Genomic DNA, 24,720 nt, shown 5'->3' with positions numbered 1-24,720 from the left:
AAGAAGGGGAGTTATTTCGAAGTAACTCCACCATGTAGACAGGCCCATGGTGACTACAATGAGGCAGCTTGTGACTTCAGCACTATTAGAATCCCAGACTTGCCAGCCTGTATTCCTAGCCCGTCTGTTGTGTGGGCCACACACCTGGCTAGTCCTTATAACTTACTGGACTGTGTACCTGTCCACACTCTGTCACGTTCTTTCCCAGAATCGTGGCCAGTGTATGTAATGTACTGGTCTGTAACAGCTTGGCAAACTCACTGTGTTCCCTGTAGCAATAGCCTGCCCCCTCCCCTTCCTATGCTCACCACTGGGGAAGGAACCATTTTGCCTCTCCCAGGAAACAGAGAGCCTCAGGAGAAGAGTACACAGCAGCCTGTGCCTTACCTCATACACACCACAGAAGATTGACATGAACTTGCTGAGCACAGCAGCGCAGATGCTGGCGATGTGCACAAAGGGACCCTGTCAGAGAAGAGAAGGGGAATGGTGATGAGAAAAAGGTCAGTGACGTTGTGACACTGATCTGGGTTTCATAAACTCTCTCTCTGTCTCTCTGGTCATCTTTGTCTCTCCTGCACTGAGATATCTGTTATTGGAGGGTATGTCTACACTACAGAGTTTTTTTCAGAAAAATGGCTGTTTTTCCAACCAAAACGGCTGTTTTTCCAACAAAAATTTCAATTAGGTCCAGACTGCAGTCACATTCTTTCAAAAAAAAAAAAAAAATCAGAAGAACAGAGGGTTTTTTTCTGACATTTGTAAACCTCATTCTATGAGGAAGAAGCCTTTTTGGAAAGAGCTCTTTCGGAAAAAGGCGTGTGTGAACAGGGAACAGGGAATTATTTTTCAAGAAGAGGAAAGAGGAAAAAGCACAGTTGCCCTGGTGGTCACTCATCCATAGTAATCACAGCTGAAATGCGAGATAGCATCTGTTCAGTGAGGACACTATTTTTCGAAAAAGCAGATTGCTTTTTCGATGCACTTTGGGGCTACATCTAGACTGGCGTGATTTTCCGCAAATGCTTTTAACGGAAAAGTTTTCCATTAAAAGCATTTTTGGAACAGAGTATCTAGATTGGCACAGACGCTTTTCCACAAAAGCACTTTTTGCGGAAAAGCGTCCATGGCCAATCTAGATGCGCTTTTCCGCAAAAAAGCCCCAATCGCCATTTTCGTGATCGGGGCTTTTTTGCGCAAAAGAAATCTCATCTGTCTACACTGGCCCTTTTGTGCAAAAGTTTTGCGCAAAAGGGACTTTTGCCCGAATGGGAGCAGCATAGTATTTTCGCAAAAAGCACTGATTTCTTATAGTAGGAAGTCAGTGCTTTTGCGGAAATTCAAGCGGCCAGTGTAGACAGCTGGCAAGTTTTTCTGGAAAAGCTGCTGATTTTGCAGAAAAACTGGCCAGTCTAGACACAGCCTGGCAGTGTGGGCACTCTCTTTCGGAAGAAGTTTTTTTTGGAAGATCTGTTCCAGAAAAGCTTTTTCCGAAAGAAGTCTGCAGTCTAGACGTAGCCTGACTGTCTCCACTCTCTCTAATCACGGACTTATCTCAGTGTCTTCTTTTAACTCTTCCTCTATCAAACCTTTTGCAGAGTCAGGAAAATGGCCACCCGGGGGAGGGAAGGGGCTATGCTGTAGGGAAATTCAGACAGAAAAGCAGAGGAGTGCTGGGGTGAGATGATACCTTGTCCAAAAGGAAACACATCTGGAAGAGCAGGCTGCCAGTGAGATCCCCACTTTCCCATGTATGGTGGGGATCATGCTTTGGCCTTCAGTCCTGAGGTGGCAGGGTGACAGGCTTTGGCCATGGGGCTTTGGACTCCAGTCCTAGGCTCTGGTTGCATGGCTGCAGGCCCCAGGCTCTGGTGGTGAGGCTTTAGGCTCTATCCAGAGGGAGTTTTAGCCACTTCCTCCCTGGTGCTTCAAGTGCCCAAAGAGACACCTCTACCTGTCTCCATCTCCCTGGCCATCACTGCACACACACACACACAGCAACACTCACCTCTTTCCCTACAGGCATGCCACTCCCCAGCCCAGCTGTCAGGCCCACCACTTTGGCCACAAAAGCTTTGAGTGTGAGGTACTCCTTGAGGACCACTCCCCGCATGATTGTCTTCAGCTCAGGAATCCCAGATCCTGGGGAAAAAAACAAACCCCAGAACAGCCAATGAAGAAATAAGCCATAAAAACAGGGAACATACCAAAAAAGAGAAAGACAAAGGCAGATCTTCCCTGGCCCCCTGCTCTCACCAACAGCCTGTGGGGAGACGAGGTGGCAGAATACAGCAGCAAAGAGGATGAGGATGAGGGGGTAGGTGACCCAGGCCAGGTACTGCATAGGGACACTTGGGTGCAGTTCCTTGTACATCCACTTGTAAGCTGTGGGCAGACAGAACAGGTGTCAACAAAAGCAGTACCTTTCCAAAGAACTGATGAGCATCAAACAAATCCAGCTCAAAAGTACAGGTTGGCCCAACCAAGAAGAATCCAACCATGCTGAGGACTGAACCCCTCAGAAGAAAGGGGTCCTGCTAATAGAGGGCAGGTGTCACAGGGAGCAGTGTGTGCTAGGGGGATGTGAAACACAAGATTGAATTCCCCACAGCAGAAAGAAGTTCTTCCAAAATAGGGTGTGGGGGCTGGAGTAGAGGAGCTGTATGTGTATATGTATTCTGAGGGCAGAAATACAATATTAAATTAACAGGACTTCACAGTCCATACTTACCTTGGTCTGCAAGTGTTAAATATCTCAAGTGAAACAGGGAGATGTCTGGCATATGCTTGAGGAGACACTTCCAAATAAAATGAGTGTTCTGCAAGACCCCGAGTGACTCTGTAGCGGATACTCCCCCTGCTGGGTCCTACTGATCTCAGTGCCCCGGTGTGGTGTGAGAAGGGAGCGAAGGGGGTGACAAACGAGGGGATATGTTGCCCTGTGAGTCAATACTGGCCCCAGTGACCCAGCATGACATTCGAGGGCACTGTGCTGCAGGGAGCCAGTGCTGAACATGGGATATTAGGCATAGCAGTGAATTGTACATGTGATTTGTGAGGCAGTTTCACAGCGCCTGTATTGGACCCACCCTGCAGACTCTTGGCGCTGGCATAGTCCATTCCCCAGCTCACCAGCGCCATGACCAGACCCAAGAGAACCAGGAATATCCAGTCTTCTCCAAGCTTCTTGGTAACATATTTCTGAATGAGTCTAGCACAGTCTGTGGAAGAGAAAAAGTCTTGAGACAAGACAGTAAGCCAGGGAGGGTCAAGAAATATTGAGCAAGTCCCCTGTCTGATGGTGGCAAGAGAGTAGCCCCTGTGGAGAGAGCATGTTAGAATGCAGGAGAGCCCAGCAGTGCCCTGCAGCACGAGGAGTCTAACCTCTTGTGCCCTGGACGGAGACATCTCCTCACATGATCCAGCAAGTGTGAGCAAGGTCTCTCTGCCCTGGGCAGGAGACTGCAACTCCAGTGTAATGGGACAAGAGACTGCTCTGAAGAACTATCCCTTGCTATCACACAGGTTGGAGAGGAAATGTAGCCTCTGCTAACTTCTCCTCTTCCATCCAGTGGGACTCCTTCCGCCTCCTCCTGAAACAAGGCTCACTTATCCCCCTTTCACCCCACTGGAATTCCATCCCTCTGCACCACCAGTGGCAGCCTGCCCATCTTTTGGTAGTCAAGTGAGCCAGTCTAGCCAGCAGGGTTGAGTGGTCCTACCTTGGCATTTGGAGTACCGCTCCTCTTTGGTCTCTGCCTGGCTGTCCCGTTTCCGGGGACTCTGGCTGTTCTTTTGGGCCTTATTCTCACTCAGTAGTTTTGCTGCTTCCTTCTGTGCAAAGTCAGAGAGCTGGTCTGTGTACTGCCCATAGAGCTAGGAGCCACAGAGGGAGAGACGAGAGGGAAAAGACAGGGTTAATATTCCAATTCATAGACAAAGACACAGGGCTGGACAGAGAGTTCCACAGACAATCAGAGATCCACAGACGAAAGCAAACCCAAACAGAGAAGGCAGAAACAAAGTGTAACCCCCAAGGAGATTACAAAGGGTACGTCTAGACTACATGCCTCTGTCGCCAGAGGCATGTAGATTAGGCTACCCGACATAGTAAAATGAAGCGGCGATTTAAATAAATGAAGCGGCGATTTAGCGCGGTAGTCTGGACGCGCAGGTGGCGACATCAAAGGTATTTGTCGACCACCCAGGTATACCTCATCCCAGGAGGCATACCTGGGTGGTCGACAAATACCTTTGATGTCGACACCCGTGCGTCCAGACTACTGCACTGAGCCGACAAACAGCTGATCAGCTGTTTGTCGGCTCAGAGCGGCAGCCATGTAAATTTAAATGAAGCGGCGATTATTTAAATCGTGGCTTCATTTTACTATGTCGGGTAGCCTAATCTACATGCCTCCGGCGACAGTCTGCCCAGCAACCCATAGGGAGTGAGATGCTCCTCCCAGGGGGAAGGAGAGGCCATTGTTGGGGGGAGTCTGGAGCCAGCAGGGCAAGGGGAGGACTGGCTGTGTGGGAGCTTGTAAGCCCCAGGCCTGCAGGCAGGGTTCCCCCTGAGAACTAGCCTCTAGGGACCTGAAGGCAGGATCCCTCAGCTGGGTTTTATGTCTCCCCTGTTGATTCCCAGTTGTGGAGTTTGCTGGGAGGCTTCCCCAGCCAGGCTGAGTTGGCTCCAGATCCCTGGGTGAGACCAGTCACCACATGGTCAGCTTGGCTCTAGCTGCGAGTTCAGGGCTGCTGCCTGCTGTGTGGGTCTGAATGCTGGGCTGGGAGGTTATAGTTTGAATTTTGGTGCAGTTGTGTGGCCTGCACCTTGAGCCCGGCACCCCTTCACGGTGAGGGGAAATTCTGGGACCGAAGCAGCCTTATTCCTGCCTGAAGAGGATCCCTGCGAGAAGAGAGCAGCCCCTCTGCAGTGACTGAGTCATCTCTCAACCTGAGGCTCATTCATGGAGTGTGTGAGTGCACCAATTTTTAGTTAGGCAGGGAATCTGGGGATTTTATTACCTGAAGCATATTAAGCCTGTGGAGGGATTTGCTGCCTTCTCCCATGTGTGAGTCCTTTGGGCTGTACTGGACCTAGTCAGCCCCACTGCTAAACCACTGCAGAGAAGGATTTTGTGGTCAACAGTCGTCAAGGGCCCCAACAAAGTACTCGTACCAATGGGACACTGATCTTACAGTTGCTGGGCACCGGTGACCCTAAAAATAGTGTTTTACCCTGTTCTGTTCTATTTGTCTCCTGTTTAATATATTTGTGTTTGTGCCATTTTCTGGGAGTCTCCAACTATCTGGCAAATACGTGGGGATTACCCTGGGCTAGAATTTTCCTCCCAAGCTGCCCTGGTGACCCTGCCAGGAAGGAGTGAGGGGGGTGGAGGCACCGCCAAATAAATCCATCAGAAAAAATAAAGTTGAGTGGGTGGCGGGATCCAGAAGAACCCAGACCTATCCATCAAAACCTGTAAGGAGATTGGCTTTAAAGAAGGTAACCAGGTGGAGAGAGGGCGCTACAAAAGGAAGACTCAAAAAGAGATTGTCTCATCCTCCTCCTTTGCTGGTTCCTATCTTTTGAGAAGAAATGTGTACCCACAGTAGCGGATCCATTGTTCCCTGCCTACACTCTCTCCCCATCATCCCCAGCCACTTTGACCTGTGTGGGCAGCTTCTCTCTACACCAATCATGTTCTAAGGTTGGGGGTGGTATGAATACCACATACTCCACGTGACTGTTCATCCCTCAAACACATCGGTCTCCTGTCACCAATTTGCTGGCTCCAAGCCACCAATTTTCAACAACTTCCTTTCCTAGCAAGGATCCACAGGCTTATAAGGGCAGAATGGGGTTTTTGATGGCTGTCATACCCTCCCTCCACATTGTTCTAGAATTGATTTCATGATCTTTAAACCATCAGCTCAGTTTGAATCTTTCAAGGGTGACAAATTACCTTTCTAAATGTCCTGGACCGAACTATAACATTAAAGTTGCATTTTCCCTACTATGATTTAAAATGTAGTCTTGCTTTAAAAATCATCTCCATATACATGACATGATGGGGCTCCATGTTTATCATTTCTCAGATGAAACATGCATTTTACTAGTAAATGCCTTTTCACCTGCTGCCAACCTAGCACAGTCAGCCTGGTATCTGAAGGTGTGTCTAGACTACAGGGTTTTTTCGAAAAAAAGTGGCCTTGTTTCGAAAAAAAAAACCTCCCCCTGAGTCTGGACTGCTGCTGCATTCTTTCGAAAGTAAATTGAAAGAATGCGGCAGTTTTTTTGACTGCGGAAAATCTTGTTTTACGAGGAAGAATGCCTTTTTCCGAAAGTGCTCTTTCTTAGCTCTCAGCAGGCTTTTGTGGTGCTGCCTTTAAAAAGAACATTTTTGTACTTGTAAACTCAGTACAGTTGATGTGGAATCACCACAATGGGAATACTAAGGGTATGCTTGCATTTTGAGCTGGAAGGTGTGATTAGCAGCTTAAGTAGACATACCTGCACTAGCTCTGATTGAGCTAAGATGCTAAACATAGAAGTGTAACTGCGGTGGTGGGCAGGACTAGCCACCCAGAGTATGTTTCCTGCATTTTGGATGGGATCATACTAGTGGTAGCTTGTTGTTTGCTCCACTACGGCTACTTCTAGTCTCAATACAGTAGCTCAATTAGAGCTGTTGTGGGAATGTCTATATAGGTTGCGACTTGCTCCCATTGGCTTGAAGTGTAGGCATATAGTAAGTTTCACTGTGCCTTATCAGAGCAAAAGCCGTACTTTAAAATGGTTTCCTTATGTTTTAATTTTAGTGCCCCCTGAAGACTAATTAGACAGTTACCTTTGTCTCCCCATAATTCTCATGTCTCCACTACTTTTAAGTTTTCTTTCTGACTCCAAACCTCATCTAATTTTTGCTGCCTACCTCTGACCTCACTCCAGTTTGTCTGGTGTATGTGTATTACTTACGCCATGATGCCCTACCCTGGAGTCACTCCCTCGGCTGGGGCCCCAACAGCACCTACTAGAGCAGCAGAATAATGTCTTTCTTGTGTAAATAGTCTAATCTAAAGAGAACAAGTATTTCATTCCTTCTCCCTGTTATCTGCTTAAGGCCTGGTGGCTGTCACATAGTCCCTAAACCATGACTTCACACTTTGTCATTTACAGAAGATGCTTTTTGCTTTTGTGGATTGTTTCATTCTGTAAAGCCATGAGAGTAGATTGTTTTGAGTTTATGACAGTAATAATACACTGTAAAGGTGTACACATTCTCAGATCCCTCTCCAGGGAGGCCTGACTTCACTGTCAAAGGTCTTTAGTGTTCCCATTCTCGTACAGATTGCTCTCCTTGTCCCTATGCCCAGCACTGGATCAACTCAACTTCAATGGACTGACTACTGTGACCCTGCATCCTCTATAAAAAAAGATGGAGCAAATTCAGATCTCATGCAAAGCAACTGATTTCATTGGAGGGGTGCACACTTACACTATGGCTGAATTAGGCCCTATGTATTTTTAATCTCAGTGCATGGCCTGCACCCATCCTCTTTCAGGTGCTTTTACTTCTGCAAATCCCATAGGTTAAACAGGGCTTTGCCTCGTAATAGTTGGAGAAGATCCCTCCTGAAAAGGCCATGTGTGAATAACTCCGATAAATAAGCCAGCAGATATACTAAATAGAGATGTACGGTATGGTATAATGAAATGAGAAATGCCTTCTGGTCACAGTCACTCCCCATAATTGGTGCAGTTGCCCTCAGGGATTGACATGCTAGTCCATGAACTGCTGGGGGGCTTTCCCTCACTATAGGATCATGATGCAATGAGGGTAGGGACACAGCATTCTCCCCAGGAAGTGGGGGCTGCATCAGCTGTGAATGTGCACGGGACTCTTGGAAGTATCTCACCGCTTTAGTTATCCCATAGGGAACTCAAATTCTGCGAGTGTCCTGGAAATTTGGGGGTAGGTGGCAGCTGCACTCTTCGCTGTAGACGTCACATGTGCCTAAAGCCAACTCTGCCTGCTTTAATGTACTTTGGTTAAATGGCATTTTTTAAACATTGTCTGAGAAAAAAATATGGCAGAGGGATAGGGGTTTTGCTCATTACTTCACTTTTTCTTCTACCACCTGCCAGCCAGTGCTCAGTAATCTCTGAGACCCCTTCTTTGGGAACCAAAGGTGTCTCCAGCCCTCTTCAGCCAACACGGGGGCGGTTGGGGAGGGGGGCAGGAAGAGGGGCTGAGAGATACCATTTGGGGAATATCTAGGGAACACATGCAGGGCCTGTTATAGGGTGACTCCCTTCAAGCTGCCTTGTGCATAAGGCATCCCTGTCACACCTCCTTGCAGCCAGCTGAGAATCCAGACAGCCAGATGGCTGTAGGAATTGCCTCCAGCTACTCTTCCTGTGAGGGGCGGGGGGGGGGGGGGGGGCAGCTCTGGGACTTAGCAGCATGGCAGCCACTCTGCCTCTCCTCTTGCAGCTACATTGCTGCTGGATGCCAGTGGGGAGGCCCAATTGCAGAGGCAAACATAGTGCTGGCCTCAGCCATGACCTCAAATAGCCCTCTCTGCGCAGCTAGTTACTCCAGGCCTCAGAAACTCAGCACCCGCCCAACCTATCACTCTCCAGCACCCCAACCACTACGCCATACCTCCCCTCCGCCTCTGCCAGAACCACCAACTTCCCTGTGGTTCCACACACTACCGCATTACTGCTTGAAAGTAGAACTCTACCTGCAAATTAATTACAATATGCAAAATAGTTCTTTAAATAATTTGTATAAAATGTCCCTCATGGAATTGCACTAAACTTGGCAGCAATGCCACCTTTCAGAGAGGGGAGAGGAAGGGAGATGGAGCGATCTCTAGGCAGGGACACACCTGAGCTGAGGGAGATGCAGAATCAGAACAGCATGGCTTCCCCACCCTTTAATTTCATCAGAGAAGAGGTGCCCTTAGAAGGCCAGGGGTTATATGCAAGCTCCAGGGATCCAGGCTATGCTCTCTTGTAGGGCTTTGGGTGCCAGAGGCAGTAGCTGCCCTCCTCACTTCTGGGCTCAGCGAGTAGTGTGGGAAGTAATTTGTTTGAGAAGTTGAGAACAGGCGGCTCCTCGTCACATGCCCTTCTCTGACCTGGCTTTGGCCTGAGGATCATTGGAGCTCATGTTCCCTTGCTGGTGCATGCCCTGAGGTCTTGGCACTTCACACCTCCCAGAACATAGCCCTCCTCCCCCTCTCCAACCCACACCCACAGGAGTCCTTTGCGGTTTTCTGAGTGCCAGGCGGGAGCTTGGAACAGCAGAACCAGACATTAAAGTGGGAGAATCATAAAGCATCATGAGTTACCTTGAGCACCATACATGATGGTTTGTCCAGTCTCATTTGTAAGTGCCCAGGAGATGGGGCTGCCATCATGCTCCCTGGGGACTCTCATCAGCCTAAAATGTCTCCCATTCAATGAAATTCAGCCACCTCCACTTGCGCCAGCCTGAACAATCCCTCTCTAGAGTTTTAGGTGTTTACACTTGGGAGACAGTTGTAAGCAGTTATCATGCTCCCCTCACTCAGGCACTGCTGTTCCAAGGAGGTCTCCTGGATGTCAGAGACTGCCCCGTCCCCGCTGCACACTGCATGGTTCCATACCACCAGCAGGGCATGCACCTCAGCTAACTACCCTGCTCTTGGAAATGCTCCCTCCCTTTTTCTCACTGAAGAAAAGCACCTTGCCTAGTGGGCAAGGAGTAGAAGCTGGTGGATAGAGCATGGAGAAGAGAGGCTAGTATGCATCTTCTAGATCATTTCTGTAGTGGGGATCTATGCAACAGGAGTGTTCAGCATTGGGGAAGGGGGTTGGGAACTGAGGGAAGGAAATCTGCTTTGGTGGGGCCGTCTTGGGCACTTTTGGAAGGCAGAGCTAGTCTGTAACCTGGGATAGAGCCAAGTCTCTGGCCAAGGGAATAAAGGGACAAGGAGCTAGAACTAGGGATCATTCTTATTGCCATCCTTTTAGGATAAATCCCTCTTCCCAGCCATCAGCACAAGTAGGAATTACTGACAGTGAATTACAGAAGATCTCTTCTTCCTTCTTGTTCTTCCTGACCGTCACTGGTATTCACAAGGACAGCTGCCTATGCCACATGAAGCATAAACATGGTGGGCAAAGGAGCTCAGAGCTCATAGCAGGCAGGCCTGGGAAAAAGAGGGTCAGTTTCATTTAGTTGCTAACTGCTTCCCTGGTCAGACATTTCCACACAAGGGTCTCAAAGCACTGTAGAAACCTGAAGACATTATGCTTCCCAGCCTCCTGAGGCAAGGCAGGTCAGTTTCATTGTGCCCTTGTTACAGAGGGAGAAACTGAGGCATTAGGGAGCAAAGGGACTTGCCAGAGCTCACATGGCAAATAAGTGTCAGTGTTCCAAATACAACCTAGAAGTACTGACTCACAGTTATCTGCCCTGGCCACCAGGCCATGCACCTTCTCTCACTCATGATATGCATTTTCACCTGGCGCGTGTATTTGAATCCTAGGCTGTCTCTACATTGGCACCCTTTTCCAGAAAAGGGATGCTAATGAGACACTTCGGAATTGCAAATGCCGCGGGGGATTTAAATACCCCCCACGGCATTTGCATGAACATGGCTGCCGCTTTTTTCCAGCTCGGGGCTTTGCCGGAGAAAAGCACCAGTCTAGACAGGATCTTTCAGAAAATAAAGCTTTTTCCGGAAGATCCCTTATTCCTGATTTTAAGAGGAATAAGGGATCTTCTGGAAAAGGCTTTATTTTCCGAAAGATCCCATCTAGACTGGCGCTTTTCTCCAGCAAAGCCCCAAGCTGGAAAAAAGCAGCAGCCATGTTCATGAAAATGCCGCGGGGGATATTTAAATCCCCCACGGCATTTGCAATTCCGAAGTGTCTCATTAGCATCCCTTTTCCGTAAAAGGGTGCCAATGTAGACACAGCCTCACTCAATATTTGTTCCATTATCACACACTGACCAAGGATGGACTGTCATAGGTTCAGTCCATCATCCAAGCTATGAACTAGAATCTGATGCTCAAACATGACTGCTTAGAGTCCTTTTACAAGTAGAGTTCTCAGGTGTTCAGTTTTCAACCAGAACATTAGGATGAAAAGGGACACTGGTGGCCCCGGTTGAAGTAGCACACAGACCCCCAGGCATCTCCTCCCCCCCGCCTCTTCCCCTTCCTATTTGACAGGAGGCTCAAAAAATCAGGATGTGGAGGAAAATGAGTCAGTCCCAGGGGCAGGGGACGGACTCAGAGGAAGGGTTGGTTTACTCTGGACAGACTGTTTGGACCATGCGTGTAAGTGTTTGTTGGGGCCAAGGAAACGTTTTACAAGAAGGAGGAATCTAGGGGAAGCCAGGTGAAAAAGTCTATTTGGAATGACTAGAAAAATTGGTTGATTCAAGTTGGTCAGACTGGATCCACTGGAATGTTTGCACTAGTCCCAGTGAAGGGCTGTTCACACAACAGTTACTGCCCAACTGGAAGAAGAAGACACCAACAATCTCATTAAATGTGTTAACTCAATGCAGCTGAGACAGGTTCAGCTAACTCAGATATATACCCAGGCTATTAGATGTTTCTTCAGACCTCTGGAATTGTGTAAGGGCACAAGGAGGAAGGGGTGGAAGGAAAGAGTAGGCCAGTGCCTTAAAAATTAGAGCATCTGCTATCCTTAGTACTTAGGAAAACTGGGATTTGCTAGGGACTCCCCATCCTGTCATAAGAGAAGAGATGTGTAACTAAAAAGAGGTCTCCTGCCTTTGCCTGGGAGTGGGTCTGTGTGTGAGAGATAGTCCCTCTCTGGATGATACTAGTTCAGTGACTGCACTTTTTCAGCAAAGGGAAAAACATCAGTACCAGAAAAACCCAGGAAAATTGCAAAGGATCCTGAGAAGCAGCTGGAGGGATGGATGCAAAAGGGAAGATTAAAAGCACTAAGTATGTCTAGCTAGGATAAATGATGACTAAGAGGGAACATGATAACTGTCTGCAAATATCTGAAGGGTGTAAACACCGAGGAGAGAGAAGAAGCTAAAAGTAAATAAAATTGGACAATGGTAAATTTCAAGTTGAATACATGGAAACTTTTCCTAAATGTGATATCTAGTAATCTAATAGAGCTTAGACTAGATTCCCAAAGGAAGTGGGGAAAACCCCATGGCTTGAGTTATTCTAAGGTAGGCTGGAGAGAGCACCAGGGAAATTGTATGTACATAGCAATGATCACATAAGACTTATCTATTTGCTATTCTTGTCCTGGGCAACCGCACACAGTTGCCAATATAACTCAGTCCAAAACACAAACTGCTGCTTCCCATTCACCTCAGCTTTAAGAGCAGTCTCCTCACCCCTGCTATTCGTGCCCGGGACTCTTCACACAGCTCTGCCAGTGCCCCTCAGCCCTGCCCTGCAGCCCCTGCTATTCCAGACCTGGGTTCCCCACACAGCATTGCCAGTGCCAGGTCTGTGTGGCTGCCTGTGTATGGCTGTTGAAAGAGAAAGTGCAAGAGTATTACACATATATATATGTGTGGGGAAGGTTATTGCCGGATACAATGGATTTGCATATACATGTGTGACTTCATGTTGTTTTTTCCATGTGAGTGTGTTAATGTATGTGCGCACAAGTAGAGGACATTGAGGGAAAAACAGGTGTTTGACTACTTGGGTGTGTGTCTGCTTATAATTCCATACAGACTCTGGGAGCCAAGGGTTCTATGCAGGGGATGTGGTGTCATTGTCTGTGGTGTCTGTGACCCTGTGTGCTTGTTTGTGGGTGAGGCTGAGTGGCCATGGAGGTTGCACGTGATTCTGTGTGTGTCTAAGTTGCTCTGTTTATGCTTGAGGGTGTGTTTGTTAGTGCACCTGTGTTTATATGGATGTGTATATATTAGGGGATGTCTACACTGCCACCCTAGTTCGAACTAGGTTGGCTAATGCAGGCATTTAAACTTGCAAATGAAGCCTGGGATTTAAATATTCTGGGCTTCATTTGCATGTTCCCGGGTGCTGCCATTTTTAAATGTCCCGTAGTTCGAACTACCTGCCCGTGGCTACACGCGTCACGGACTAGGTAGTTCGAATTAAAGCTCCTAATTGGAACTACCGTTAAACCTCCTTGCAGACAATGACACCACATCCCCTACATAGAAGCCAGCCCAGGGGAGATGGGCCATGCAGGCTACCCACTAGCATTCCCCAGGACTGGCCTATAAATGGCAGACACCGTGCAGTATATCTCCCTTCTACCAGACCTATCCCTTTCCATTTTATGAGAAATAGTCAAATTCTAGGCACATCCCATTGTCCTGGCACAACCAAACCCTGACCGTGCTTTAAGTTAGGATAAGAAGAAGTTGCATATTAAAGCTGGTGGTCCTAGTTCTTATACTTTAGGAGTGCTTGAACAAACAGACTCACAGATGGATAGAGAGACACACACTGCTAAAATACAGGTTGAAACTCTCTAATCTGGCACTCTCTGGCCTGGCAACATCTGTGGTCTATCATGATTTTAGTTAGCCAGATATCCAATTATCATGGGTATGACCAAATTTCTGGAGATCCCATAAAGTTTTTTTATAGCCACCAATTCTGGCTCTCAGTGTTCTGTGCTGTATTTAGCTCTAATTTAGCCCTAATTGTCTCTGAGAGACCAGTAAGCAGTGGAAGTGTTGGTACTGCTACTAGACAATATTGGCTTCCCATGGTCCAGCAAACTCTCTGGTTCAGCACCAGTCAGGTCCCAAGGGTGCCGGACTAGAGAGGTTCAATTTGTATATAGACAGACTAGAAAATTTACCCAGTGTTGCTTAGGTCCTTAATTCAAGTTTTGCTTTTCATCATTTAAACCATTGCTCTGGGGTGGGGCTGGAGATGAGGGGGTCAGTAGGCAGGCTGCCCCGGGGAGAGAGGGCTACCCCAGTCCTCTCTCACGGCAGCAGCTTGGGATCAGGAGAAAAGCATCTCTCCATGGCCCTTCCTAAAGGGTTCCTGGGGCATTGGAAACTTGGGGCTGGGGCAGTCCTGGACAGGGGTGGTGGTGTGTCCCCAGCCAGACCCTTTCACATGCCTGCTGATTCTGACTTTTTTCTGTATGGTTTTCTGAAAAGCAATCCCATGCTGGGTACACCCTGTTTATCTGGCACAAACATACACTTATCATGGTTTAAGTTGTGATATGAAGAAGCTGTGTACTGAATTTGATGGTCCTAGCTCTTACCGTTTAAAAGAAGTTCTTGAACAGACAGACAGAGGCACAGACAAACTGTCTCAAACATATGGTAGATTATTCAGGTATGTGTGTGTTTACCATCTCTCTCTCATACTTTGTGTTTTTTATAGCTAGGCAATCTTTAGACAAGAACAATTTATATATCACAAATTTAGACTACTTTTCTGTTTGTAGACACCTTCTAATTTTTCCATTTTGGTTGGTTTGTCCAAATTGTTCAGCAAATGGTTTTTATGGATATATTTCAGTCGAGAGGTGGCCAGTCATAACTTTGTTTTGGCTGATATTGCTGACAAAAGTTTTGTTAATGTTTTTCTTGTGATTGGTCACCTAAGCCACATGATTTAGTGCCTTCCTCTCTGATTGGATGGCAGACACATTTCTAGTCAGGAGGGAAATCAAAGCACTCTTAAGATGACAATAGGAAGCCATGCATGAGTATTCACCAGATTGTCACTTTCTGCTGCCAATAGAAATCGCTCATCCACATATTTATGAAAAACAACTAGAAAGAGGCCAAGAAAGAAATTCCAAACTAGAAAGAGGCAGCATGTATTCAAACAAACGTTTGCACATACTTTCCAGCTGTAGTACTCTCTTTCTCTTTCCTTGCTCATCTCTCACTCTTTCTGTTTGTTATCACTGGGCTAAATTTGTTGTCATTGTGAAACCCCTTCATCACCAGCTAAGCGGGGCAAAGTGGCTGCATAGCAGACATAAGGTCCGCCCCTCCCCACTCCGGGGAATGCTCTAGTGAGGGAGGCCTTTCTCCCAGGTGCAAAGCTGGCATAACCAGCCCTTCACTTGCACTTTTGTGTAGGGGACATGCCAGAGGCTGGCCATGAGCATGGCCAGGGCAGTGAGGCTGGCATGGCCAGGGCCCCCCTATGTCTTAGCTGTCTCCAGCTGCCACTGTACCCATAGTTGTTATAGCAGTAAGAGTACAAAGTAGAGCAGGCTTAGGGGTTGAACAAGACTTAATCTACATGAGCAGCCAAACTAACCTGCAGAAGCCCCAGGGTCAGTGAAGGGGCTGTGAAAGCTGTCTCTTGTTAGGCCTTCTAGTGCAGGGATACATTCTGGCGTAGGTGGGTGGGTGTCTTTGTCTGTCCATCAATATGTGCGCATGCTCTCTCTCGACACTATCATGGTGGTATCACAGTGCTATGCTATTATGACAGGCTAACTTTCTCTTATCACTGCACACATGCTACGGAGGCAGCTTTCTTCCCCCGTCCCATTTTCTCTGTCTCCATTAAGTGCTCTGTATCCCCTGCAGGTGGGAGTAAAACAGGCCAGCACTGTGGTGTCGCAGCAGTGCCACCACAGAAGCCTTGTGGAAGGGCCAATCCCAGCTGTGCAGGCCAGGGAGTGAGGGCAGGGAGAGGTGTGATAGGGCACTGGGAGGGCTGCATACTCCCCAGCACCGCCAGCGGTACTCTCCTGAGCCCGCCACAGAATCTATGCTTCCCCAACATCCCCATCGCCCTACCTGCGGATGGCTGAGGGAGTTCTCCAGGCAGTGCAGGTCATTCCCCGTCCCCTTGGCCTCGCACCCTGTCTCCGACGGGATCCCATAATTGGTGCAGTTCTCGAAATGAACATAGGCATACTGGGGAGCGCCACCCCACAGGGTTGAGTCCGATCTGGTCTCCGCCGTCTTATGTTCTGAGCTCTCCATGACACTGCTCCTACCCCCTCAAACTCACTCTCAGCTGTGACGATGGTGCTGTTCCAGACCCAATCCTGAATCACTGATCCAGCTGGCCCAGAGCATGGCCTCTGCCTGTCTTGCACTCCTACTCCTTCTCTGTCTCCCCCTCCCCCTCCCCCTCCCCCTCCTCCTCCTCCTCCTCCTCCTCCTCCTTGTGTCTCTCACACTTTCTCCTCTTCCTGCCCAAAGGCGTCTGGGGCAGTGATTGCAGGGTTTAACTATATTTATAGCAACCTTCCTCTGTCACATGACCTCCCTAGTGCCACATCTGATCTGAGCGAGAGGCATTAACTCTGCCAGGGTTGAGTATCAGGTGTGTGCGAGGGGGGAATCCTGAAGGAGGGAGGGGGAGAAGGCGCTGCGGGAGAAATAGAGCTACAGAGTGAGTAAGAGACCCAGAGGTACAGAAAGAGGCAGAGTAGGTGAAAGAGAGAGTGTGAGAAGGAAGGTGTGCCCGTCCAATGGCACCCCTATTTCTGCTTGTCTCTCCTGTTATGAGCAAGCCATGTTTCCAGTACTCTGGCCATGGGTTGTCTCTCTCCTACATTTCTCCAGCTCCCAAGAGAGCCTTGGTCACCAAAATGAAAAGGTAAAAGGGACCTATGGGGCCTAGTGTGGATTCATGCAGCTGGATGGCTAAAGGGCAAACTGGGCATGTGCGCAAAGCCTCAGCCTCTCTTGCATAGCCGAGGTGTCCAAGCCTATACAGGCAGTCCCCGGGTTACGTACAAGATAGGGACTGTAGGTTTGTTCTTAAGTTGAATCTGTATGTAAGTCGGAACTGGCGTCCAGATTCAGCCGCTGCTGAAACTGACCGCCAGTTCTGACTTACATACAGATTCAACTTAAGAACCCCAGGCGTCCCCAAGTCAGCTGCTGCTGAAACTGATCAGCAGCTGATTCCAGGAAGCCCGGGGCAGAGCAACTCTGCCTCGGGCTTCCTGTAGTCAGCGCTGGTCAGTTTCAGCAGCGGCTGACTTGGGGACGCCTGGGGCAGAGCAGATGGGGTGCTGCTGGGTTGCTCCAGTAGCGCCGCTCCTCGGTGCTACTGGACCAACCCAGCAGCACCCCATCTGCTCTGCCCCAGGCATCCTGATTCAGCTGCTGCTGAAACTGACCAGCAGCGGCTGAATCAGGACCTGGGGCAGAGCAGCTGGGGTGCTGCCGGGTTGGTCCAGTAGTGCCCAGAGCGGCGCTGCAGGACCAATTGGCAGCGCCCCAGCTGCTCTGCCCCAGGGTCCAAAACAAAAGCCTGGTCTGCTGGGGGGGGGGGGCACACTAGCTGCCCCCCCCCCAGCAGACCAGGGACACAGGGAGCAGAGCCGCAGTGGCAGCGGGGTGCCGCGCCTCTGAGGCTTTGCTCTGGCAAAGTCTCAGAGGCGCGGGACCCCGCCGTGGCTGCAGCTTCAGTCCCGGTGCCTGTGGTCTGCTGGGGACGGTCCCCAGCAGACCACAGGCACCGGGACTGAAGCCGCAGCTGCGGCGGGTTCCCGCACTTCTGAGGCTTTGCTCTGGCAAAGCCTCAGAAGCGCGAGAACCCGCCCGGTGCCCCTGGTCTGCTGGAGACGGTCTCCAGCAGACCAGGGGCACCGGAGCAGCTTACGAACGGGGCTTTCTCGCCCCGGAGCTCGCAGGTAGCAATCCGCTACCTCGACCTCCGGGGCGAGAAAGCCCCGTTCGTAAGTGCGGATCCGACATAAGTCGGATCCGCGTAAGTCGGGGACTACCTGTAGTGGTTGCTGCTATAGCGAACTAGCCACACTCAACTGGCCAAATAGCCACATGTGGCCAGTGCCTAGCGTGTTGGACACCACAAGCTTAGGTGTTCAAGGCCCTTGTGGCTGTGAGAGAAGCAGCATGTAGAAGAAGGATCCTGGGGCACCTCCGGAAGGTACCCATAACTAGTATTTAACTGCATCTCTGCAGTCTGCCCCAAGGATTAACTCTCTGTAAGTATGTCACTGAACTGAGTTGTGTGCGTACTCAGCCCTGGCTGCCTTCAGAAAGCTCTTCATCATGGTGCTAAGGTCCCTAGGGATGAGAGCAGCTAGACCTTCACCCTCTCTCTCTTTGCCTCCCATTTCACAGCTCTGCTTGCAATCAGGTAGCACCTACATCTGCTGGGCCATGGAGCCTGCCAGCAAGTGATAATGACGGCAAGCACGTTCCCTCCACACGGCCCAGTGGCAGGTCTTCATGCTGGTATTGGCCTATCAGTGACTTTATGACTTTTAATGGGCTATTAATTAATGAGGCGAGGAACTCAGGAATATCACTTTGGCAGGAATCCCGTGCAGGGAAAGAGGAACTGTCCAAGAGCCATTAGCAGCTCCTTCTTTCCTCTTGTGGAGGCTAAAGCAAGTCAGCCTCTCTGAATGGCCCCAGTCATGTATGTGTATATCCTGGGGTTTTAGTGCTTTCTCCATGATAAAGGGGCTGCCCAGTCCCCACACAATCCCCCTGAGAACAGGGATTGCCCTGCTTTTCACTCTGCAGACCACTTTGTGGGGAAGACGACCCTCTGCTGGGTCCAACACAATAGTCCCACGCTGCTTGGAGTCTCCAAATGTTCCATTCCACAGCTCTAGTTTGAGATCCCTCACTGCAGCTTTCCAGCCCTCCCTGCTCTCGTTCTGTGGGGATGTTAAAGGGAGCATCTCTATTCAGAGCTGCCCAGATTCCCCTGGTGAGGCTTTTCCTCTGCATCTCTCAGCCCCTCTGTCCCTATGTGACTCTTACAAGAGGTCACCACTCCTGTGTGCATCCTCAAGAGTTCCCCTGTCTGCATCTGTTTCCATCAACCTCTCATCTCTGCTGTGAATCACCCCAGTTCTTCCTCCATGTATCCCCTCCCTCAGCGGTACCTCTCTCTGTCTCTTGCCCTCCCCCCATCTTTCTTACCGCTCTCAGGTCCCCGTTTCAGCTACCTGGTTTCATCACTGCTTGGCATATCACTTTCCTACCCCCAGGACACAGCAGTGTTGTACTGGTGGTGCTTGGAAAGTGGCACATGTGCCCCCACCCCACGACCCGTAAATATTTCTCATTTTGGGTAAGTGTGCAAAGCGGGACAAGGTGCAAGGAGCTCTTGCAACTAGACACAAACTCAGGGTTAGCTCCTCATTACTGTCCTGGTGGCGGTAACTCACCCCAAAGGGGGTGTGGAGGATGCAACATATACAGCTGACTGTGCAGGTGGGCATATACTATAGAGCTGAGTAAATAATGAATTTGGGAATTCAGGGGCCAAACCAAAAAATCTGGCAAAAGTTTAGTCTGATTTGAACTGAAAATAATTTTTCAAAATTTTCCATTGAACTGAAAAACCAGGAAAATTTTGCTTTGAAGCAACCAAAACATTTCATTTCATTTCATTTCACATGATTTTTTCTCCAGATTTGCATTGTGATTTGGCCATTTTGAGTGTTCTTCATCCTCTTTTGTGTGGTTTCTTCAACTGGCCAAATTTGAAAACAAAATGCCATTTTGAAATGAAAAAAATCAAAATGAAATGTCTCAAAATGGTAAAAAATAAACATTTTGATTTTTTTTACATCAGGGTTTTTTTCAGCTGAAATTGTCCAGTTTGATCCAATTCATGAATAATTTCAGAGCTCTCCTTCAAAAAAATTCATATTTGGTGAAATTTCTATTCATTGAAAAAGTGTCGCGCTGCTCTAATATGCCTCAACCCCTCCCAGGCACAGTCTCTCTGTATGCCAGGCAGCACTGGGAGGGTAGCACTGGTCCCCTCTCAGGTGGCAGACCACTGTCTCCGTGCTGGGCTTTCACTACAGTTCTGTACTATATTGTTATTTAAAACAGCAGGAAACAGAGAGAAAGAGAAATAGCGGGAAGGCTCACCTGCGATGCAAGTCTCCTCCTGTCAGCCATCTCTCTTACTCTCTCCTTTCCTTTCCAGCTCTCTCTCGCTCAAGCTCCACACTCTTGCCTGATTCCCAGTTTCTCACTCCAGTCCAACACTCCCTTCTTTTGTTGCTCAGGATGCTACAGTCACCTATTTAGACCTGCTGTAATATAGTTTCTAGTGTCCCACCCACCCACCCACACGCATCCAAATCCTCCCCACCTGCCACCTTTATGGTAAAAGCACTGAGACTTCCCCTCCCAGGTTCTCACTCAAAGGTGGGGGGGAGTGGAGGGGGTGATACCTGGACCGACCTTGGGTGCTAGCACCTCTCTCACAGCCCTATCTCAGGGGAGATTTATTACCTCAAATCCAAGTGCTATCAATCACCAGGAACAGGACTCATACTACCCAGTGTGCCCTGCCCATACAATTATCAGACGTCAGGTTCTGAGCCTTCTGTTCAAACCAGGGGTTAGAGGAACAACAACTGTGTACATTTCTCTCGCACTTTCATTTTAAAAGACCTTAGAGCACTTTACACTTTCTCTGTATAAGAATCTCATGACGCACCATTAGAATGCAGCCCCCTCTCACATGGAACATGGCACCTGTTTAGTGGGCCACACAACAATGCTACACAACAGCTAAGAGCAAAGAGTGATGAAGAGTCCTATATCCAGTTAAAACTTCAGGGAGATGAGAAAAGAATTTGATGAGGCAGAGTTACTATTGTGCAAAACAATGTGCACAGAATTCCAGCATCATAGAAAGAGCTTTACACACACCGAGCAAGGCCCTTCCCTTGCTCCATTCAGACTCTAAAGTAGACAATACAAAGACACGATATGGGAAGAAAAGGAAGGTATGTAGATTATCAATGAGAAGCAAGGCGGGAAGAAGTGGGATTTGGAGGAGAGAGAGTGTTTGGTAGATAACAAAGGGGAGACTATTGCACAGTTAGACATGACATATGGCAGAAGGCACAAGGCTGAGAGTACCAAGTAAAATAAGGAGAGTGGACTGGAAGGAGTGGAGCATGTGAGAGGAAGGTTATGAAGAAATTAAACTGGAGATATGCTACAGGAATAACAAGAGATACAGACAGAGAGTGAGGCAGATGTAGGTGATAGATGCTAGAGGGATGTAAGATTGGGGACTTGTAGGTGAGGAGGAGGTGCTTGATTTTGATGAATTATGAGACAGAAAGTCAAGGAAGGGGTCAAGGAGGTATATGATGAGATCAAAGCTTTGGATGAGAAACTGTAAGTACCACCTTGGAGAGAGTGGAGCAGAGGGAGGTGAAAAATGAGAAGAGAGTTGCTGAAATGAAAGAAAGGCACTGTCCGAGAACAGACAAGGGTTTCGTCAGGGCATAGTGAGGAAAAGTTGTTGATCTTACATGCATACGCAATGGTATTAAAGAGAGGTATTTGGACATAATGAGAGACTGAAGGTGGAGAGATGAAGGAGAACAGTCAAGGATAAGGCTGAAAGGACAGCAAAGATAAGAGAAGGGCTCATAGCCCTTGGGGAGAAGGCAAAGCAGAGGCACTGGCCTATTTAACCTCTCTGGCTTGTTATTTCGAATTAACTTTAATAACATCTATACAGGCAAACCGCTATTTCGAAATAAAATCGAAATAGCGGGGCGCTTAATTCGAATTTGGTAAACCTCATTCTACGAGGAGTAACGCCAAATTCGAAATAGCTAATTCTAAATAAGCACCGTATAGACGCTTATTTCGAATTAGTTGGCCTCCAGCCATTCCCAGTTTCCCCTGGTGGCCACTATGGGTCAAACCAGGAAAACTTCTCTCCCTCAGCCCCAGAGCCCTTAAAGGGGTAGACTCTGGGCAGACCGCACGTGCCAGATCCAGGCCTGCCAGCAGTCTCTGCCCCTGATCCAGTGGCCCCACGATGAGCCGGGCAGCCAGTGCCAGCCAGCCATCCTCCGCCCAGTCCCCCAGCACCCAGGGGCCAGCCAGGGGCCGTAGATGGCGTGCTCCCTCCTGGACTAGTGAGGAGATCATAGACCTCATTAAGGTTTGGGGGCAGGCCCCCAATGTCCATGATCTCTGCACTAGATGGAGGAATGCGGCCATCTACGGCCTCGTAGCTGCCACCATGGCCCAGAAAGGCCACAGGAACACCCAGGATCAGGTGCGCCTGAAAATTAAAGAGCTGCAGCAGGGGTACACCAGGGCCACTTGGGACAGCTCCTCAGCAGGGGCAGACACCTGCCCCTACTTCAAGGCACTGGACTACATCCTGGGGGGCAGGATGGTCCGTGCCACCCCAGGGGGCAGTGAGCAGGGACCAGAGGGCCCTGACCAGAGCACTGAGCAGGAGCCGCCACACCGCCAGGACTCCCGAGCAGTCCCACCTGCAGAGTCAGCAGGGTCGTCCGGGGAGGCCACACCATGTAAGTGCCATCACTGTTTCCTAACTGAGGGGTGGGGGAGAAGGAAGGGAGATCAGGCACCGCGCACGTGGGCCTTGCTTACTACGGATCATGCAGCAACCTGTGCACAGGCGAGCAAGTGCTGTGCCACTCCTGGGCAGGTGGCTCCAGCCACCTGTCACACAGGGGCCTTGGCCTGATAGTCGCACGCATGTGTGAAGACACCTGACATACTCCTGACCCCAGGGTGGGACTCAACAGGACGCCCTCCCTTCATAAGCCCCCTCTAACATCTCCCCCCCACCTCACCCACACTATACACAGCACAGGGGAAGCAAGCAGGGAAACCTGAGAACTGTCTGTCCGGGGTGGGGGTAGGGTCCCTTTAAGCACAGACCTCAGCTAGCCTCAGGCAGCAGCTCCACACATTAAGTCCTGACCTGGTGCCCTGCCAGAACTGGTTCTGGCCAGCCTTAACTCTGATTCAGAGTCCACTCCGTGTGGACGCACTATTTTGAAATAGCAAAATGCTAATTTGAACTGCATTTTGTGTGTAGATGCGTTAATTCAAATTAGCTTAATTCGAATTAACTATTTCAAATTAAGATAACTCGAATTAACACTGTAGTGGAGACATACCCCCAGTGAGGAGGGAGTGAGATGCAGATCTTCACCCAACAGAGGTGACAGCGGGAGCCTGGAGCTGCATTAGGTGGTCAGTGGAGGGGGAACAGGTGCAGTTATGCTGAAACTGCCATATAAATGGAGAAAAAAGGGGGCCTAAGAACCAAAAGCAGGGAAATATTGGTAGGGAAGAAAGGAAGAGAAGGAACCACTCCCTATCAATCTGTGTGATTCGGAGAAGACTGGTACCTTGCATTATAACTTGGATGAAGCAGGAGAACCTATACATGAACCTGATAGCACTGGCAATACACCTCTGTTTGCTTATACCCAACAAAGCATGATTTGAGCCTCTACCCTGTCACCAGGCCTAGGCCCCCATTCTGCCCACACACTCCTTTAGGACACGAATGTTGCCCTCTCCTGGCAAATGGGGTACCAAACACATGGTCACTGCATAAGCCCCTGCCCTGCTGCCATGCCTGGACCCCCTCACACCCACAGGCTTGTGTGGGTAAGAGCTGCTATTTGCAGGCACTATCTCGCTTTCAAAGCAGAAGCAAAAGAGTGAGCCTCGACCTGTCCCTTACCATGCCTGCCACCAAACCAAGCCCAGCTGCTCCCTTAAGATCTCTGTGGTGTACCTGCTGCACAGTGGGAGCTTAAAAGCATAACTTTGGCATAACTTTGGCCTTGTACATAACACACCCCTATTGTCTTGGACAGACGTTCTATTGTCTTGGACAGAAGATTAGGTTCTACAATTTATGTCATGTGGCTGTCATGTAACTGTACTGTAGTGTCAAGTGTTTCTATCTAGCTGTCAGGAACATTATCCCTGATGACGCCACAGCACACCTGGTCACAGAGCTCTGCAACTTTGTTCTCACCCACAGCTACTTCCGATTCAGAGACAATTTGTATCTTCAAGTCAATGGCACAGCCATGAGCACCCTCATGGCCCCACAATATGCCAACATCTTTATGGCTGACCTTGAACAACATTTCCTCAGCTCTCGCCCCCTAGTACCTTTACTCTACTTACTCTACATTGATGGCATTTTCATCATATGGACCCATGGGAAGGAGACCTTGAAGAATTCCACAGGCATTTCAACAACTTCCACTTCACCATCAATCTCACCCTGGACCAATCCACACTAGAGATCCATGTCCTTGACACTTCAGTACAACTACATGACAGCCACATTTCCACCACCGTATACTGGAAACTTATGGACTGTTACACTTACCTACATGCTGTCACATAAAAAATCATATATAGGTCTTGCAGCTTAGCAGGCTAAGATGGAAGTTTCCATCCCTGAAGTATACAGCTTAGCATAGCCTGGGACCCTGCAAGTGAAAACAGCAGCTGGCCCTTATCAGCTTTAACCCATACCTGGAGCTGGTAAACAAGTTTGACCTTGGTCTCGGCTCATGAGAATGTTGAAAGTGGTCTTGAGCCAGTACACGCACACCCAGTAAACAACTGTAGTATAACACGTGTAGGTAGTCCCATGCCTGGTGAGTTTTACCATGACCTAGACCTCAGAGGGTGCCCTGGATTCCCCCAGCTGGAGCCACATCCACTGTGGCCTGGTATGAGGTGACAGGAATGGGACTCCTCACAGACTGAAGGGGTGTAATTATTTCTAAATGCCTGTTACTCTCTTTTATGCATTGCTCTGCCTGTACTTATTGAAGTGTCACTTTGCAGTAGCTGTATAACCATTTGGTAGTACTAAGACTGTAATAGTTGTGATGTAGTGAGGTTAATAACAGAAACTATCCCATATTGACTCTGTTGTGAAGCAAATCCATAATCT

At 48.9% G+C, this 24,720-nt stretch overlaps 1 protein-coding gene across 4 annotated transcripts in view; it reads right to left on the bottom strand.

Moving 5' to 3' along the window:
* Positions 1-24,720, bottom strand: part of CLCN1 (chloride voltage-gated channel 1) — a 113,982-nt gene that overhangs the window by 43,222 nt on the left and 46,040 nt on the right. Inside the window, exons 1-6 of one of the 4 annotated variants that reach the window (XM_075903377.1) lie at positions 15,774-16,130; positions 3,723-3,876; positions 3,090-3,221; positions 2,257-2,385; positions 2,009-2,142; positions 388-465 (exon numbers count right to left, since the gene is read on the bottom strand). In XM_075903377.1, the coding sequence (XP_075759492.1) occupies positions 388-465; positions 2,009-2,142; positions 2,257-2,385; positions 3,090-3,221; positions 3,723-3,876; positions 15,774-15,962 (816 nt within the window). In that variant the 5' untranslated portion in view covers positions 15,963-16,130. Of the gene's footprint in view, positions 1-387; positions 466-2,008; positions 2,143-2,256; positions 2,386-3,089; positions 3,222-3,722; positions 3,877-10,073; positions 10,515-15,773; positions 16,131-24,720 lie in introns of those variants that run through there. The other 3 variants (XM_075903391.1, XM_075903385.1, XM_075903398.1) reach the window with 3 other exon arrangements.

Source organism: Pelodiscus sinensis, chromosome 1 (genome assembly GCF_049634645.1).
Source record: "Pelodiscus sinensis isolate JC-2024 chromosome 1, ASM4963464v1, whole genome shotgun sequence".
Classification (NCBI taxonomy): Eukaryota; Metazoa; Chordata; order Testudines; family Trionychidae; genus Pelodiscus; species Pelodiscus sinensis.
This window is presented reverse-complemented; position numbering and strand designations above follow the sequence as displayed.